General features: G+C 44.7%; 1 protein-coding gene across 1 annotated transcript; it reads right to left on the reverse strand.

The window, feature by feature from the left end:
• Positions 1-1128: 1128 nt before the first annotated feature.
• LOC127186168 (melanoma-associated antigen 10-like) lies at positions 1129-1995 on the reverse strand. The gene has a single exon (XM_051142642.1). The coding sequence runs from the start codon at positions 1993-1995 to the stop codon at positions 1129-1131; it is 867 nt and encodes a 288-aa protein (XP_050998599.1).
• Between the last annotated feature and the right edge of the window lie 17136 nt (positions 1996-19131).

Raw genomic sequence — 19131 nt, forward strand, 5'->3', positions numbered from 1 at the left:
TTTTTTAAATTTACTTTAATTTATATATTCACTCTATATACAAATTGTAGCCCCCTCCCTCCCCTCCTCCCAGTCCCACCCTCCCACTCTCTTCCTCATCCCCCTCCCCTTCTCCTCAGAAGCTGAATGAGGACTGAACTCATCCTCCTCCACTGAGGCCAGGCAAGGCACCCTGCACAAAACTTAAGTCCACGTAGATTAAAGACCTCAACATAAAACCAGACACACTGAATCTCTTAGAAGAGAAAGTTGGGAAGAGCCTGGAACTCGCTGGTGCAGGAGACAACTTCCTGAACACACCATACCAATTAAATTTCTAAGAGGCTGATACTCCCAAAGAATTCCATTTGGCCCAACCTCTTGAAAGTCCTACCACCTCTCTGCAAAGAAGAGGTCCTCAAAGAATCAGTCAGTAAGCAGGATGATTTATTTATCTGTTTTGTCATTTTATTAAATAAGTTGCAAATGAAAAACATCACACACTGAACTTAACAGTTTCAAAAAGCCAAGTACATATAGATCTACAGATTTAGTTGAAGGGGAAAATAAAAGGTAACATTTTCTGTCATTTTTCTGTATTTATTGAGATTGGATATATTACTAAGTTCTTTTACAATTCAAATTAATTCATATTCTACTGTTACCTTAATTACAGACTACAACATAAGATGGGAAGTTTTCTTATATGAATAACAAAAGATGGCCAGGTGTGATGGCACAGTATTTAATCCTGGCACTTGGAGGAGAAGGCAAGTGGATATCTGAAAATTCCAGGTCAGCTAGGGCTATATAGTGTAATCCTACTGCAGAAACTAGTCAATGTGCTATCAATACCATTTCAGACTTATAATATGAAGCTCAGTAAATCTTTCAACTAAAGCAAATAAAATTTGAAAAATACTAAGAAAATGTTCCAAGTTACCCTTATAAAACAGGCAACAATATGTTACTCCCTTTCCCTAGCCCCACATCACATCTTTATTATTTAAAACACTAACTGCCCCTTTGAAACAGTGAAGAATCTGAGACTTCATTCAGGAAGCTTCTGAATGTGGTGGCACTAGAACTTGTATTTCATTTGTGGTGGCAAAGCCTCTAAAGACAGGGATGGGAAGGATCTGGAATCACTTAGTTAATCCTGTTGATCCGAGCCAAGAACTCTATGACATCTCTAGGTGTGGTTTCAGCATGGGCCCTTGGACCCCACAGGAACTCATAGTAAGGGGGGTCACTGTCAGGCGCCAGCTGGTACTCCACATACCCTTCCTGCACGAGATTTTCAGTGAAAAGCTTCTTGACATTCCCAGCTATATAGTGATTTTCCATAGAATTTACTCCCATTATATTTAGTGCTCGCCAGATCGCCTCCTCACGGGCACAGTTGTTATTCATGCAGATGACACCCAGGGCAACTATCAGGAGGCCTGTCTTGGGCATGCCCTGGACACGAGTAAACATCCCATCATAGGTGAGCCCCAGGGCAATGACTAGGACATAGGTATGGACAACAGGGTCCACTTCTATCGTGTCAATGCCAAAGACTAGGTTCAAACCATTAGTGGCCTCACTAAAGATCCTGTCATAATACTGCTCGTCATCTCTGATAATCATTTCTACAATCTCTGCCTTATTGGTCTGCTCCTGCATTCTGTACTTGAAGAGCAGAAACTGCACCAAATCAGCTACCTTTGCATTTAGTGCATGATGCAACTGCAAGGGCTCTCCCACCTCCTCTATTTGGTAGCCATTGGCCTCATCAGATGCAGACATTGGAATGGTGGCCATGACATTGGGAGGAGATAAAGCTCTCTTAGGACTCTGGGGATAATCTGGTATGCCACCAGCAGGCTTCTTCCTGAGAACGGTTGGGCTTGTGGAAGAGGAGGAGTTACTGTCAGTGGACTTCTCCCCCTCAGCCATCATGCCCTGTTCTTCTCTTTGGGCCTGAGAGTCTCCCTGAAACTGGAAACACTGTTTCTTCTGATCATCAGACATGATGCCTTTCCTTGCAGCTAGCAGGCAGGAGGATGGGCAGGATCACAGTGATACAGACTCAGACCTGGGCCAAGAACAGGACAAGGTGAGAGGACTTTGCTGGCAACTGAAAGCTGTCAAAATTACCTGTTATAGTTTCTCTCAGGTGGTACTGTGTGGCCACAGGGGACCCTGTCTGCCTGTCAGTCCTGTTACTTATGAGACTGAAGAAAGTAGCGAGAAGTGTTACAGAGCTTGATGCTCCAGAGGGGCAAGGGAATGTGGGGCCCTTGTGTTCTGGGGTAGATGGGGCTCTTGGTACCTCACTTTCACTCCTGACTGCTTGGGCTCCTCCTATGACCAACCCCTGCACGTCTGGCCTCTTGAGCTCCTGTAAGAGATGGCGAGGCATCCCAGAGCTTCAGACTCTGAGCACACTGTGTGCCCAGTGCTGAGAGGAGAGGAGAGCTGGACTATTCTTCACAGTCACTCTAGGCTCTCAACTTTGCCCTGTCAGGGTTGAGGGCCAACTTCTTGCAATGAAAGTCCACAGCTCTTGGAATAAGGTAGCGAGGGAGCCTTACATCTGTTTAAGCTTGCCTGGGGTGATGGGAAGAGGTAACACACTTAGCTAAAGTCCATGTGTGCCTGTCTCATATTTACCTTGATAAATTGCAAGGACTGAACTGCTTCCCCTTCCTTAATGTGAAGGCTTATTTCTGTGAGAAAGAAGAAAAAGTGAGTGAGGGGAGGGAATCCACTACCATCCTCAGGTGTTTCCACGGCCAACAGAAGGGCTGGGTGCCGTGGATGTGTGTGATGGGACTCTCTTGGTCCGCACCTTGAGTCCTGACACAACTGGACTTCTTTCTGATGACCTGAGTCAAGGGCTTCTGGATAAGGCCTTCAGCTCTCTGAGATGAATGACCTAGAAACAGACAAAGGGCTTAGACTGGTGACGATGTCCAGGATTGTGGGGGTGACAAGGGTTGCAGTACAGACTTCTGTGGGGATCCTTTCTGTGCTCTGGACTGAAGTCACCTTCTGTCAGCCCTGGCTGCCCTTACTTTAACTCTTGCCAGATCCTTTTACACCAATTTATAGCTGAGATCACCTACTAAAATTAAATTCCTTACCCTGTCTCCCAAAGCCCGAATACTCTCAGGAGTAGTAAACAGATGTCATACCCTTTCAGCCCTGCATGAGACCTGCAGGCTTGTCTATATGACCTAGACTCATCTTGCTAATATGTCCACTTGAAGTTTATTCATCTGATGTGTTCTTCCTGACATCTCCCTTTATAGCAGACCTCATCCCTCAGCGATTCCGCAGAACAGGCTAAAGTGAAGGTACATGGCATCTTGTTATTCTTCCAGAGCTGACAGGAGGGTGGAGGTAACTACGTGCTCTCACTTGTGAGCTCCCCACTATTGGCCTCCATTTCCTACCTTCAGTCCCCAAAGGACATGCACCCTCCCCTCTGCTGAAGCAGTGTTCTGTGCAGTAAAATCCCTAAACTCTCTCTGACCTGGATGCAGATGTCAGGAATCACTTGCTTATTAGTGCCTATCTGGGCTTAGTCTAAGGTTATAGCTGGGCCCCTCCAGAGCACTCAGTCCTTCCCAAATATCCATCCTGACTTCCATCAGTCTCTGGGATCCTCAGTCTGCTGACTCAAGGCCCTACTTCTATCTATAAACCTCCCCTCTCAGACCAAGATGTGCAAAATAGGCATTGCTTTAATCGTCACCTTGAACTGGGTCTCCCCGGGCTGACCACAGTACCTTTCTTGTACTAGGATTTTCTCCCTCATAATATGAACCTTTCCCCCTTTGACCACATTTCCTTCTTTTCTGATATCCAAGACAAAAGCTCAGGAACTCCATGTTGGGCCATAGGCCCTGAGCTTCCCAGAGTTAACAGCAAAGGCACAGTGGGATACTTTGATGGCACTTTATCATCCCTCACGATACTTCCTGTGACCCATAGACCATTCTGGACCCCAACATCTTGTGACCCCAGTCCCCTGCCTCCAGATCCAGGCTCTGAATCCAGGAGACTCCTGAAGACAGGAGGGGCTGGGGGAAATGGAGCTGAAGGTTCAAGTGTCTCCCCTGAAGTGCCTGCTTCCTTGTGGTGCAGGGCTGGCAACAGAGTCAAGAATGGTTTACTTGGACTGAGCTAGAAATGATCATAATGAGTGAGTTAACCCAGAAGCAGAAAGAATCAAATGGTATATACTCACTTATATCTGCATACTAGCCCAAGGGGCATGTCCCACGAAAGCCTTCACTTACCAGGAAACTGGGACAGAGGGGAAGGCATCCTATTGGGACTCTAAATGAGAGACGCATGGGAGAATAGCAAAATAAAAGGATACAGAGGGTCCTAGAAATCTACAAGTAGAACAATATGATAGGCAGATTTGGGCCCAGGGGTCCCACTCAAACTAAGGCACCAGCCAAGGACAATACAGGAGGTAAACTTTAAACCCCTTCCCAGATCTAGCCAATGGTCAGAATATTCTCCACAGTTGAGTGGAGAGTGTGATATGACTTTCTCACGTACTATGGTGCCTCACATTTGACCATGTCCCCTGGAGGGGGAGACCTGGTGGCACTCAGAGGAAGGACAGCAGGCAGCCAAGAAGAGACTTGATACCCTATGAGAATATATAGGGGGAGGTAATCCCCCTCAGGAACAGTCATAGGGGAGGGGAATAATGGGAAAATGGGGGGGGGGAGGAATGGGAGGATACAAGGGATGGGATAAACATTGAGATATAACAAGATGTAACATAGTTCCATGTGTTTGAACTAGAGCTTCCCCAGTGTGCCCCTGGGATCTCACTGTGACCTCTCACAAAGCTATGCAGACCTCAGAAGAAGACTCTGCTAAAATCTACTGAGGTGGAGGATTAACAGGACAGCCCCTGTATGGTGCAAGGCTGAACACAGAAGCAGGGTTACAGCATTTGGTGGGAGATATTTCCATAAGGGGCAAACTTCTAAATGTATCTCCAGGGTTTCGCCATGCTCTTTAACAGAGCCCTCTTAGCTCACTGGATCTCAGAACATGGTTCCAAATTCCAGAGTGCCTGGAAGCAAAAGGAAGGAGTGAAAAGGCTCATTCCAGCAAATTGTCACCATTTGGTACAGGGTGGACAAAAGTGGCACAGATGGGTTATTTGAGGTTCTGCTATCAGGGCTGGGACATCTTCGTTCTATCCTCAGAGTCTCTCAGCATTCTGTCCTAGACCCCTGGGTCCTCTTTGCTGTGTGGACCTTAGACTGTAGCTCTGAATCCCAAAGTCTTGGGTTCCATTTGAACAAAGCCAACCCCTATTATAAGAGCTGTGGTGATGTTTTTTGAGATACCATTAGGACTGGGGCTTCCTCAGTACATCCTCAAGATCTCACCATGTCCCTTTGCAGAGCTTAGCCCTCAAAAATGTTGCCAAAACTAGGTGCAATTGTACTCAGGAGGCTGTGGGGATGCTCACTTGATCTACACAGAATTTCCGGACAGCTTGGGCAACATAGTGGGAACCATCTCAAAAACAGAACCAAATAAAGCAACCAAAGAGACTGTCTCAAAACAATCAAAATGATAATGTATCTAACATACACACACCTACCCATAAATAAAAACAGAAACAAGCTGGACATGATGGCACGTGCCTGTGATCCCAGCACTTGGGGAGGCAGAGGCAGGCAAATCTCTGAGTTTGAGGCTAGCCTGGTCTGCAAAGTGAGTCCAGGGCAGCCAGTGCTACACAGAGAAACCCAAACCCAAACAAACAAACCAAAACCAAAACCAAAACCAAACCTAACAACAAAAAGACAAAAGACAAAAAAAAAAAAATAATAATAATAAAATAAAAAATAAAAAACAAAACAAAACAACAACAACAACAACAACAAAAAACAACCCAGAACAACCCTCTAATTCTCTACTGAGGAGGAAGGGACTAGAGTGGGGAGGCCGAGAATTTTATGGGAAAGGAGCTATCCCTCTGTGAGGTCTGGAGCTCTGTCAGTCCCTGAGTCTTAACATGTATCCTAGGCCTCAGAAAATGTTTCTTAACTAGGGTGCCTGTAAGTCTCAAAATTAAGGAGGCTGGGGCAGATGTCACTTCAAAAGCCAATCTCTACAAGTTTCAAGACAGTCTGGGCTATGTAGAGTGGATGTTGTCCTAAAACCAAAGCAAAGCAGGGAAGAGATGGCTCACTGGAGCACCACTGAAGTTTGGTTCCCGGCACCCACTTTGGGTGACTTACAGTTGGAGCTCTGGAAGATCGGCTGCCTGCTTCTGGCCTCGAATTCACTTGTCCCGCACTCTTTAAACATAAATAAAAGTAAAATAAACTTAAAAAAACATCCCTGCACAAACACACACACCACACACACACACACACACACACACACACACACACACACACACACACACACAGAGACACCAACCAAAAAACCCTAAAGGGACAAAAAGATAGACACACACACACACACACACACACACACACACACACACACACACACACACACACAGAGAGAGAGAGACACCAACCAAAAAACCCTAAAGGGACAAAAAGATAGCCGCTCTGGGAGTCTTCTGAGGCAGGAGGGACTGGAGCGGGCGTTCTGGCTTATTATGTGGGAAGCCCTCTCTCAGGGCAGCTATGACCCGCCTCTGAGTCTCAACCTGTTTCCTTGTAGAGCTTACGAGCTTTCTGCTGGACCCACCTCATAACACTGGTTCTGAATCCCAGAGTCCACTGAGGCCAACTTCCCACAGGTTCCCGACTGACTACAGGAATCAAGTTGGTTATACGCTGACCATCTCTCCGGGATGGCGCTTTTACAGCTCACCCTCAGAGTTCCAACCCCTCCCACTACATTCAAAATGGCCCCTAAGCTGGGCGCGCTCCATTACGTATATATTTGTGGCCTTGGCCCGGCGCGCTCCGTTACATTTATATTTGTGGCCTTGGCGAGGCTGAAAAAGTAACACCAAATTCTTGTGGGCTACACAGTAAGAGCCAGTCTCAAACAGTGAAACCAACTAAATGAAACACAGTCATCAGCTGCTTTGCCATGGGCGGGGCGGGGGGGGCGGCGGAAAATGGCTACTTGCTACCGCTCACTCCAGGGCCGGTGGCAGGGGCTGTGGGTGACGCGTGGGTGGGGAACACAAATTATAGCAGTAGTAGTCAGGACAGAAGTGCCTTTGGATTATCTGGGGGGTCGTTTATCGAATCTGACGCTCCCTCCCTCATTCCACCCTCAAGGTTTTACCCACTCACCTCACAGCTTCTTCTTGTTCTCCATCTTCCGGCAACCGTTGAACGGGGCTCAATCTCCCAGAATCCACCTAGGCAGAAGGCGCGAACAGAGCACAGGGCGTACAGAGTGCAGACAGGGTATTCGGAGACTTTCTATCAACTTACTGTCGGGGTCTCGTGTTTTCTCACAGATGTTGGTTCCATTTTTTTCTCAGTGGGCTTCGGAAAAAGGCTCGGAGCATGTGCTGGAAGCGATGTTGGTTCCATTTTTTTCTCAGTGGGCTTCGGAAAAAGGCTCGGAGCATGTGCTGGAAGCGATGTTGGTTCCATTTTTTTCTCAGTGGGCTTCGGAAAAAGGCTCGGAGCATGTGCTGGAAGCAGAAGGCTAATATTATTATTTTAAAAATTAGAAAAAAATTACATATAGTTCTGCTTTGCTTACAGAGGGGGCGTGTGTATTATTTGCTAGACAGTGCAAAAATATTGGTGAGGTGTCATGGCTGAGGCTTCCCTGTTATTTCTAGAAGATAAAATCTCACAGCAGAGTTCTTAGTCCTCTGATTCAATTTTTCTGCCCACTCTTCCTTGATGTCCCCTTAGCTTTAGGTGTAGTAATTTCAATTAAAGTTGAAATTTCACTACCAGCTGTTTTATACATTTTGACCAGTTTATTTTCCTGTAATGGTTTCTGCCTATTACAAAGAATAAATTATTTAATGAGGGGTACGTTTGCTAGAGTTGTTTGAAAAGACCTCAATTTAGAAATGCTCCCACCAGATTGGCTAGCCTGTGGGATGTTTTTATTGATAATTGATATGGGAGGGCCCAGCTAACTGTGGATGGCACTACTCCTGGTCTAGTGGTCCTGGGTGTTGTAAGCCAGTGAGCAGTGTCCCCCCATGACCTCTCTCCATCAGCTCCTGCTCTCAGGTTCCTGCCTTGAGTTGGTACCTTGGCTTCCTTGGATAATGGACTACAAGCTAGATGCTGAGATAAACCTTTTTCTCCCCAAGTTCCTTTTGGTCATGGTCTTTTATCATAGCAATAGAAACCATAAGACGAAGGTTGAGAGCTCCACTTCTCTGCGGCTGTATTATGAGTGCACTTAGGAGTTATGTTTGGCAAGGAAAGGGACAGTAGTAGGTTCTCCTTTAAAATCTATGATCTTGCTCTCTAGCATTACATAAATACACACACACATTCATGCACACACTCACGTACACACATGCATGCATGCACACACACGCATGTGCATATACACACACATACGCATGCATGCACACATGTGTGTACATACACAAACACACACCATAAAAACACAAAATTGGAAAACATGATATACCAGGAAAGGACCAATAAGATAAAATTCCCAAACAAAGCATTATGAGACAAAAACAAAACAAAACAAATAAACAAAACACCTCCCCAAATGCCACTGAGTTCCTTTTGTGTTGGCCATCTACTGCTGGGCATGACACCTGCCCTTATGTGTGTTTTGTATACCCGGTGAGACTTCCTTAGAGAAACGTATTTTTCACTTGCAAGTGATTATAAACTGCAGACAGCTTCTTGGTTGGGGATAGGGAAATGTGTCTTCCTTTTGTTTCAGCACTGGGACCCCATCTTACTTAGACCTGTGCAGGCCCTGTCCATGCTGCTGTAATCTCTGTGAGTTCATGTGTACATCAGTATTTTTGTGCTTGCAAGACACTCTTTCCTTGGGATTATCCATGCCATCTGTCTCTTAAAATCGTCCTGCCTCATCTTCTGTATAGTTCCCTGAGCCCTGAGGGGAGAATTTGATGGATACATTCCATTCATACTGAGTGTTTCAAGGACTCTCACTCTCTGTACTTTGTTCAGTTGCAGGTCTCTGTATTAGTTCCAATCTACCGCAGAAGGAAACTTTTCTGATGATGGTTGAGTGATCCATGGTATAGCAGAATGTCATTAATAGTTATTTTAGTGTTGTGTTCCTTTAACAAAACAAAACAAGTCTTGTTATCTTGACTCTTATAAATTCCATTTAAATTTTTTGCACATGCTATTTGTAATTTAATTTTTTCTCAACATAATATTTTTATTAATTATTTGGGAATTTTGTACAATGCACCAGATCACACTTGCTTCCCATTCCTCCCACGTCCACCCTCCTGCCCTTGCCCAAACAAACTCCCAAGCCCCCACCAAGTTCAATTTGTGTTGCCTAAATACTCACTGGGACATGATCAAACTCCCAGTGGCCAGTCCCTAAAAGAGAACTGAGTGTCCCTGTTCTGCCCCTACCCCCAGCTGTGAAGAGGTACCTTTGCCACACCCACCTTCCTCCGGCCTTGCCCAGGTATTGGCTTTTTATTGGTCAAAGTGAATAATTTCTTAGGCAAGGCTTACACAAGGACAGGTATATATGACAATGTGTTTTTCTGGGTAGCAGCCAGATCTTGGGAGCCAGTAATGACGACTAAAATACATAGCACCAGACCAACCCACAACAGAAATCTTTTGAGGGACTTAATCCAGAAAATGAACCATTGTTCATCTCGGATTATCTTGCTATTGCTCAGCATTAAGGTAACCATGCAGCTGGGCAGCATGTCTGCAGGTCAGAATTTGCCTGCGCTCCATGCTGCTGTACTCCACACTGCTTTCATTGCTGGCTTCCTTGCAGGCACCTGAGACATGGCCATCATGTTTGCAGCTAGTGAACTGCACCACCACAGCCCCATGCTTTGCTCCCCGAGCAGGGTGAGCAGCACAAACAGGGGAGGCAGCAACAATAGCAATGGTTCCATGCTGTGTGCCAGCTCATTTAAATTTCATGCTGAGGTCCCTGGCATATGCTGATGCCAGAGACCATGTATAAATCCATGACCCGTGCTCCCATTGACTGTAAAGCGCAAGGAAGCTACTTTTGTCGTGCTGATGGCTGCAAACTCACACTTGAGAAATAGCGACATGGAAGGCTTCTGTGGCAACCCCTACCCTACCAAAAAGTAACAGCCTAGACAGGAAACCATCAAGGAGAACTCTTAAAAATTGTGACTGGGATGCTGAAGTGTAGCTCTCCAGAACTGATGGCTTCTGGTGGGGCGGTGGGTGGGGAAGGACCCCTTTTTATTTTAAGGGGCTGGCTATTGGGAGTTTGACCATGCCCCAGTGAGTATATGGACAGCACAAATTGGACTTCTTTTTTGTTTTTCTTACTTTGGGCGTGGGTCCCAAGGGTTGCGGGTATGCCTGGGAGGACTGCAGTTTATAATGTGAAATTCCCAAGTAATAAAAATACCATATTTTTTGGACTATAAGATGTACCTCACCATAAGATGTACCCAGCTTTTTAGAGCGGTAGAACAAGAAAAACAGTGAAAACAGCAATTGGACCATAAAGTGCACCCTAATCCCCCCCACTTTTGGTGGGAAAAAACATGCATCTTATGGTCTGAAAAATATGGTGTTATGAAAAGAAAAAAATATTATTTTTTATTATTTTGTGTATATGAGCTGCATGCATATTTGTCTGTGTACCATATACAAGCAATGCCCTCAGGGACCAGAAGAGGGTACTGATCCTTTGTGAGCTGCCCTATAGGTGTTAAATCAGATGCTGGTCCTCTGGAAGAGCAGCCAGTGAGTGCTCTTACCTGCTGAGCCATCTCTCCAGCCTCTCTTACCCAAATGGCTTGACTCCCTTGGAGGAAACTAAACTTTAATTTGCAAGTGGCTATCAACTAGAGGTAGTTCCCTGGTTAGGCATGGGGTGTGTGGGTCCTCTTCTCCTTTCAGCTCTAGGACCCCATCTGGTGCAATGCCGTGCAGGCTGCCTCAGTCTCCATAAGTTTATGTGAACTTTACTCATGTTGATTTAGAGGGCCTTGTTTTCTTGGTGTCCTCCATTTCTTCTGGCTCTTACACTCTTTACATCTCTCTTCCACAGGGTTCCATGATCCCTGAGGGGAAGATTTTGATGGAGACATTCCATTGAGGGCTGAGTGTTCTGAGGTCTCAATCTCTACATAATGTCTAACAGTGGGTCTCTGTATTTGTTCCCATTAGATTTAACAGGAAACTTCTCTGATGATGGATGAACAAGGCACTGAGCTATTAGTATAGCAGATTGTCATTAAGTCATTTTATCACTATGTTCTTTCAGTAGAACAGTAGTGTTTGGTTTTACCTAGGTCTTTGGTTTTATCTAGTCTTAGGTTCATGGTCACCCAAGCAGTATTGGTTATGGGTTCCATCTCATAGAGTGGGCCTTAAGTCAAATCAGGTATTGATTGCTTTCTCTCACAAGCTTTGTGCTATCATTGCACTAGCATACCTGGCAGGCAAGACACCACTGGTTTTGTGGCTGTTTTCATGTTTATGTTTCTCTTGTAGTAGCATGTAGAGAGACTTCCTTTACCAAAGAGCCTAGCCCATAGGTGTGAAGGCTTTATTAGGCACTGGCTAGACTTCTCCATGTTCAGTGAGTTGCGTCCGTGTTGCTTTTTTAGCTGTGGGGCATGTCAGTTGTGGAGAGCAACTTGTGGTCTTGGCAACATCTTGCATTATTTGGAGGTTGTCATGCGACCCCTTTGGCTAACAATTCAATTAGATGTAACCCAATCTGGTACTGGAAGTTTCATTTGGTGGCAAGAGATGGTCAGTTGGGGCCTGGTTTCCCCTATTATTGGGCAATTTCATTTGACTACTTTCAAATGTGTATGTAGTTTAGTAAGCTTCTATTATATTAGGTTTCAATACTACACCTCAAATGGCCCTTAATTATAGCTATCTTTCCCTTTAGTCCTTTCCTAGTACCACATTGACCCTCCATTTACTTCTATCTGCCTGAGTTTGCCAACCAAAGGCAAGTCTGAATTTATACGGGTTAACTACTGTACAGGTGGTAACTAGAGATAGGTCAGCATGACAATTCTACTTAAGGATAGGGCCCCATGAAAATGTCCCCCCTCATCTTAACATATTTAGTGGTGGTTTACTAGTTTAGGTCTTGTTTATGCCATGTTGGTGAGCTATCATAGGTAATGGTACCCTGCCATTTCTAGGAGATACAATCTCACAACAGATTTCCTAGTTGCAGATAATGTTTCCCAGGGCCAACAGTAGATACAGAGACTGATTTTTGAAGGATCTTATGTGCTAGGGTGAGTAGAAGACCTGCATCCCAGGTCTTCATTCATGAGGATCCTCATTCTGATTTCTGACTTCTTGACTAAATGGTTCCTGGGACATGTGCTTTCTCTGCCACATCATCTGTCAACTACAGTGTTTGTGGAAGCTAATTGAGTTTTAGGGCCCATGCTAAATATGCCAGAAAGTCATATTTGTGGTACGGTCTTGTAACATTTAAATCTAATCTAATCCACATTTCTTCAGAATTTAAACGTGTTATTTATGCATTTTTCTTTAGTACTTGATCATAGTTGCAAATTTGTGTTTAAGCAGTGTCAAAGAACTGGATTTTATTGCTTGTTTTTAAAAAAGATTTATTTTATATTAAGCGTATGAGTGCTTGCCCCCATGTGTGTATATGTACCACATGCGTGCCTAGTGTCCACTGAGGTCAGAAGAAGACATCAGATCCCCTAGAACTGGAGCAGCTGAGAACTGAACCCAGGTCTTCTAGAGAAGCAAGAAGCACTCTTTACCAGTGAGCCATCTCTCCAGCCCTGACTTTGTTACCTCTACTCATCTCTCACCTTTGAAATTCTAGTCAGAAGAGAGCTTGGAGGAGACCCAAACTGAGTAAACATCACCACGGAAGTACTAAGGGGTATGTAGGAGACCCTGCTAGGGCTTGGAAAAAGCTGAACCAAGGCGGGAGGCTTTTAGGAGAAGCCTTGTTGAAAGCTAGCAAAACTATGGGAAAGATTTCTTCACCCAAGGAGTTAAAGCAACCAGAAAAGTGAGGTGTATCACACCTCTTTCCTCACGCCATCCCTTAGAGCAGTTGTATAGTTAGGCATGTATCACATAATAGTGTAATTGGTTGTGTTAGGCCCATCACAGACTATAAACTTCATCTGTTGCTCAAGGCCACCTTCAGACACTGACTGGTTGGCAAACTGAGCAGAAAATTGCAGCAGTTTGTGGTAAGCTCTGTCTATACCAGACAAAGCGACTCCAAGTCACATAATGACCCATATAACATGGGAAGCACATAGCAGTAGGAAAGCTTCTGGGAACCAATGGGAGTCTTCTTTCTGTTAGTCATAATAGAATCTGTGAGAGGTCAAATACAGCTGTCCATACAACAAAGGATTGCCCAGAAATGGCTACCAGTCTCAATGTTTGGTGAAAGACAAGGAACATGCGCTCTGCAATGGCTTCTGTACAGCTAAGGAGGCTTTGGGTTGAGTCTTTGTGGGCAAGTAAAGTTGGGAGCCTGGTTTCAATGAAGGAGATCGGGGAGAGCCAGAATTACAAAGCGTGCTGCAAAGGGTAACTGAAAAGTTAGAACCCTGGGACTGAGGAAATGGTTCGAGAAGTAGAGGGCTCGCTGTGCAAGCATGAGGACCTGAGTTTCGATCCACAGCGAATCGCTTGGAAGCCAAGCATAGCAGCACATGCCTGTAACACAACGTGGTAGTTTGATTAAGCATGGCCCCATTGGCTCATATGTTTGAATGCTTAGTCATTAGGGCCTGGTTCTACTTGGGTGGGACAAAGAGGCGTGGGCTTGCTGGAATAAGTATAGCCTTGTTGGAAGAAGTGTGTCATTGGGGGCATAGTTGAGCTGTCAAAAGCTCAAGCCAGGCTCTGTGGCTCACTCTTTCTTCCTGCTGCCTGCAGATCTTTCTCCAGCACCATGTCTGCCTATGTGCCACCATGCTCCCCACCATCATGACAATGGGCTGTACCTCTGAAACTGTAAGCCAGACCCAATTACATATTTGTTTTCATATGAGTTGCCTTGGTCATGGTGACTCTTCACAGCAATAGAACACCAAGTCAGACATGTAAATATTGGGGAGCTGAAAGAAGTGGATCCCAAAGCCCACTGTACAGTCAGACCATCTGAATGAGTGAGCTCCATCTACAGTGAGGAATCTTGTCTCAAAAAGGAAGGGGGAAGAATAATTGAGGAAGACACCCAATGTTAACTTCTGGGCTCTAGACACACACGCACGCATGCACGCCCTACAAAAAAAATAAGGATTCCTGAATAGAAAACGTTTATATCCAGCTAGTCCCATCTCAGAGCTGTGGGCAGATCAGCATAGTAATCCCTGAACAGCCCTTTTAATCTGATTGGGCCATAAAAAGGCTGAGGGTTCATGTTTCAAGGTCTCACATTTTTATCAAAAAGTGCTTGGAGATGTTCTGATGAGTGTGCGTTACACATAAAGACTCCATCACTAGCATGCTTCAGTGAGACTTTGCAATGAGTTTAATCTAGATTAACCCTAAGCCATTGGCCCCTTGGCTTTTTTTGCTCCCCACACTGCACATCCACTTTGGCAGAGAAGAAAACAAACTATTTTATATTGTACAAACACTTCTCTTATCTCTCCATTACACAAAGTGGAACTAAATGTCCACCTCATATTTGGCTTGTTCTGTCTTAAAACTTTGGTTTCCAATGACTATGAACGTCTTTGTGAAAAACTGTGAATCATTCAATGACAATGTTGTTAACTCCCTTCCTCTTGAAAATTGTGAATAATGGAAGCTTAGAGGTTGTCAGACCCAGATGGCGAGCCCATGCAGTACCTGCCAATCTACTAGAGGAAGCACAGGACCAACCACAGAATTTGCTATTATAGGTTTTTATTTTGATTTTTTGCTATTTACATGTTTTTTCAGTATATTTTCAGAGGCATAATTTTATGTTTCCTTGTGTTCCACTATCTTGAAGTCAGAACTGGTCAAGGTCTTTTTCTCAAAAGAGTGTCAATTAATAAGCTCAATGTGGGCACCCATGTATCTAGTGAGGCTCTGCTACTCTGTGACCCTTGCAGGCCAGGTCACCTAGCTTGCTTGGCTCTTGGTCATTCTCTTTTCTTGCCTTTAGTGTCTTGTCCCGCCACCACTACTGAAGATCTGTATGTATGTGACTTTACCATAGCCCTTATCCTTCCAGAATGTTACTAATTTAATTGACATTTGTAATTGGAAGAAACCCCTGCTGTTATCTGAAATCATCTTCTATGATAGTGTGAAAATTTCTGGTACATTTGCCTTAGCTGATGAATAATGATCCCAGCAATACAGTCTCGCATGATAGTGGGTGCAAATTCTGACACAGGGATCCACACGGATGACCCTGACCAGCTGGCCCATTTCCTAATTTATGCATATCAGAGAGATACTTTAACGTCCTTCTCCTCTTCCCCTGAAAACTCAACACTGATAATGTGGATTTCATATTAAATCTTAGGACATCATACAACAAAAACGAACACACTGCATTTTCAGTAGGATAAGTTATAATTACCTTGGAGGCTGAGTTGTAGAGTAGCTGGAAAGTTCCTGCTTACTACCACAGGATATCATGCAGATGTAATGCTTAGTGAATGCCTTAATAGCTCAAAAGTGTAGCTGCTGTATATACAGAGTAAGGAACCCTCATTAGGAATGCGTACAATCTCAGCAAAACTTGGTTCTAAGTATGTCAAGAGTTTGCAGCCTTGCTATTAATGAGGATATAAGAATATGTTGGGCAAATGCCTTTGAGACCCAACAGATTATTCTCTCTGCAAAGACCCCACAGTACAAATCAAATTGGGCAGGAAATACACCATACATTTCTACAACAAAATGATGCATTGGAAAGAGAGACAGCTGGTGTCCTTTTTGGATAGGGATTCTAGGGGGAAAGGTGAGAGAAAGGCAAGATAGAATAGAGTAGGAAAGTGGAGTTGCTCCATCCCAGAATTAGTAAGGCTCTTCCCTCTGTCCAAGATGTTGGGCTGACTGAACCTCAGGAGCATTGTTCAGGTGCTCTGTGCAACCACAATTACTTGGTATTGGTGGAAGTTGGGGAAGAGTCATAGGCAGCCAGATGGAGAGGCTGTGCCTGCATGGCTGGAGAGGGGCCAGGACAGCTGGAGACAGGGCTTGACGAAGACGGACAACAGACCACACAGAGAACACAACGGGAGATCTGGCAACTTTCAAGTAAGACAAACCATAGCCTTGGGAAAGCCAGAAGATTCAAGTTCCTGAAGCACTGTCATTGCCAAATCTCCATGGCACTTTGACACTTAACCTCACAGACTATGAATTGCAGTAGTTTAACTGCTCTCATTGCAGCACATTAGGGCAAAGTAGTCTTTTTAGGGTATATCTAGCTATGTGGATATTTACAACTGGCCTCTCTGCCCTTCCTCTGCTGTACTTTGTTCCCACTACTCTAGTTCCTCTTTGTAAACTTTACTCCAGTGATGTGCTTAACACTATAAGATTGTAGGGCTCCACATCTAAGTATACAAACCAATGAACGCGGAGATTCCAGATGAGCTCTCTCTCCTCTCCCTTTAATCTGGACTTCTTTGTGCTGGGTTCACAAAACAAAATAGGTTATCTTAGACATATTGGCAGTAACTTCCTTGTTTTGAGTTGTTTTAAAAGTATGTAGTGAGTGTGCACATGTCTATTTCTGAGTGTATATGTCTGGCCGTGCCTGTAAATGTACCTTGGAGCATGGGTGCTCCCTATGTATATATGTGCATGTGTGATGGTGTGAATATGTGTGGCTGGGTGTGTACGCATAAGAGGCTGGAACTACATCTATGCGTGGAGAAGAGAAGAGAGCATACTGGAACCATTGAGTCAGTACCCGGGGCTCCTTTCCACGTTTACTTCTTTGGCTCTTTCTCTGAATTGAGTTAAAGTCAGAAATGTTCAAACTCCAAATGTAAGGTAGAGTTTGTGACCTATTCAAGCAGCCAAATCTGTCCTAAGGTAAGCTACAAATGTAATTCCAAAATAGGCCACCATCACCATAGTCCTTGTCCACAGCCATCCTCATGCACCTTTGGTTCCTAGAATGTAGATGTTGCCACCCAGCATTCTGGGCACATCCTTTCATAGCTGTAACCAATCCTCATGTCTATCGGGCTAATATAGTGAGGAGGGTAAAAAGGAATGAGATATATACACCTCTTCTCCAAGTCTCTGGACTCTCACTCCCACCCCATGGTCTACACCTTATTTCTATTCCCAGCTCGTCTTTTGGCACTTTTCAGCACCAAGCTAAATGTTCAGAACTCCCAATTTATCCCATGAACCATTTTTTTCTATCCCCAAGGCACTATCATTACTGCTTCTTAAGATTACGTTCATTTCCTCTGGGTCATCCGCCTAGGACACAGCAGAGATGGGTGGAAGAAGATTGAGGAGTTAGTGAAAACCAATAGACCCTGCTGCCTGGCTGCCTAGAAATGGAAAAGAATAGTTATTCAGTCCATCTAAATAAAACTCTCCTCACTGTGTGAAAATAGGTCACTAGAGTGCTGATGTTTCTACAAAAACCTCCAGCAGGGAATACATGTGGGTTTTGGTGTATATCCTTTTACACCAAGTATGTTTGGTAAACACAGGTACACAGACATACACATTCCACAAATGAGCATACACACAAACTATTCATCCACACAGTGCAGAATGTAGTCATATATACACTAACATAGATTGACACTAATGTAGTGCTATGCAGCTTCTCGAATGGTTTCATGACACATACACCTACCTGGATGTATTTCACACTCATTCCCAGGGATGCACAAAACATATAAACACAGAGATACAGTTAAGGAGGTGAGTAGGTAGATGGGTATAGGGCTGAAGGAGGGGCTGCCTATAGAGGAAGGGAGAACATAGGTTGAGTTCTTGGAAAAGCTTCCTCATCACCTCCATCAATGAACTGGTGCTTCCTGGTTCATCCTTATAAGGAGCTCTGCGGAGTGGGTAGGGCCATAGTCTTCACCTGTTCAATTCATGCCCAGTGGCTGGTTAGTAGCCTCTTCCTACAGAGATGCTCCAGGTTGTCCAGTGAGCTTGGCAGCTCAACAGGTAGATTCTGGAGGGATGCCCCTTTGAGCAAAGAGAAGGGCAGTAAGGGAGTGCATCAGGTGAGAGTTAGGTAGATAGGAGAAAGAACAAGCATCCTTCAGCATGGCACACAAGCTTCACATTTTCCTTGGAACACTGGGGACAAGGTGCTTTGTCTTCCCTGGCTCGCAGGGCTCCTGTGATGATCCAACGATGTGACGGGTCAGGGAGCTCGTTGATACTTACTATGCGCTAGACAAATAGAAAGGATTAGTATATAGATTCACAGTAGTTGTCTAAATGCTATTCTAGGCCAATGGTGAAATAGTAGGTCTGAACTTTCTCAACTACTGCTTACTTGCCAAGTAACTATGTAACTAATAATCAACCTAGCAATTGATAGAAAGCTCACTCCTAACTGAACATATGTACCGAGTCCCTACTGTGAGGCAAAGTGAAGGAGAAATAGAGGCAAGAGAAGGTCAACTAACTCTAAAGGGGATAGCTGGACACGTACGAACTCTAGCCTGACACTACTCCCCTGTCTTACACACCCCTGCTGGAAGCATGCTTCCTTGCACACCCTGCCCTATCTATTTGGCAGTCCCTCCCACTCACCTGCCCTTCCCACTCCCGTATTACAACTTCACATTCAAAGTACTAGGCACTTACAAGTGATTCCCAGCTTTCTTTGTCAGAATATCCCTGCCATGCCTAGCCTCTGCTCTGCATGCCCCAGACCAATTTAGTTTAACTGATTCTCCAAAAGCAGGTGGACAAGGTGCATGGCATCCAGGAGGAAGGGAAAAGTGATGCAAAAGCAATTTTCAGGGGATGAAAAAGAAGCGTCCCAGGAATGCTTATGCACCAGGCA

The sequence above is a fragment of the Acomys russatus genome, unplaced genomic scaffold, assembly GCF_903995435.1.
Source record: "Acomys russatus unplaced genomic scaffold, mAcoRus1.1, whole genome shotgun sequence".
Taxonomy (NCBI): domain Eukaryota; kingdom Metazoa; phylum Chordata; class Mammalia; order Rodentia; family Muridae; genus Acomys; species Acomys russatus.

Bases quoted from the DNA above. Each gene is read 5' to 3' on its own strand.
- LOC127186168 (XM_051142642.1), bottom strand. From the start codon at position 1,995: ATGTCTGATGATCAGAAGAAACAGTGTTTCCAGTTTCAGGGAGACTCT.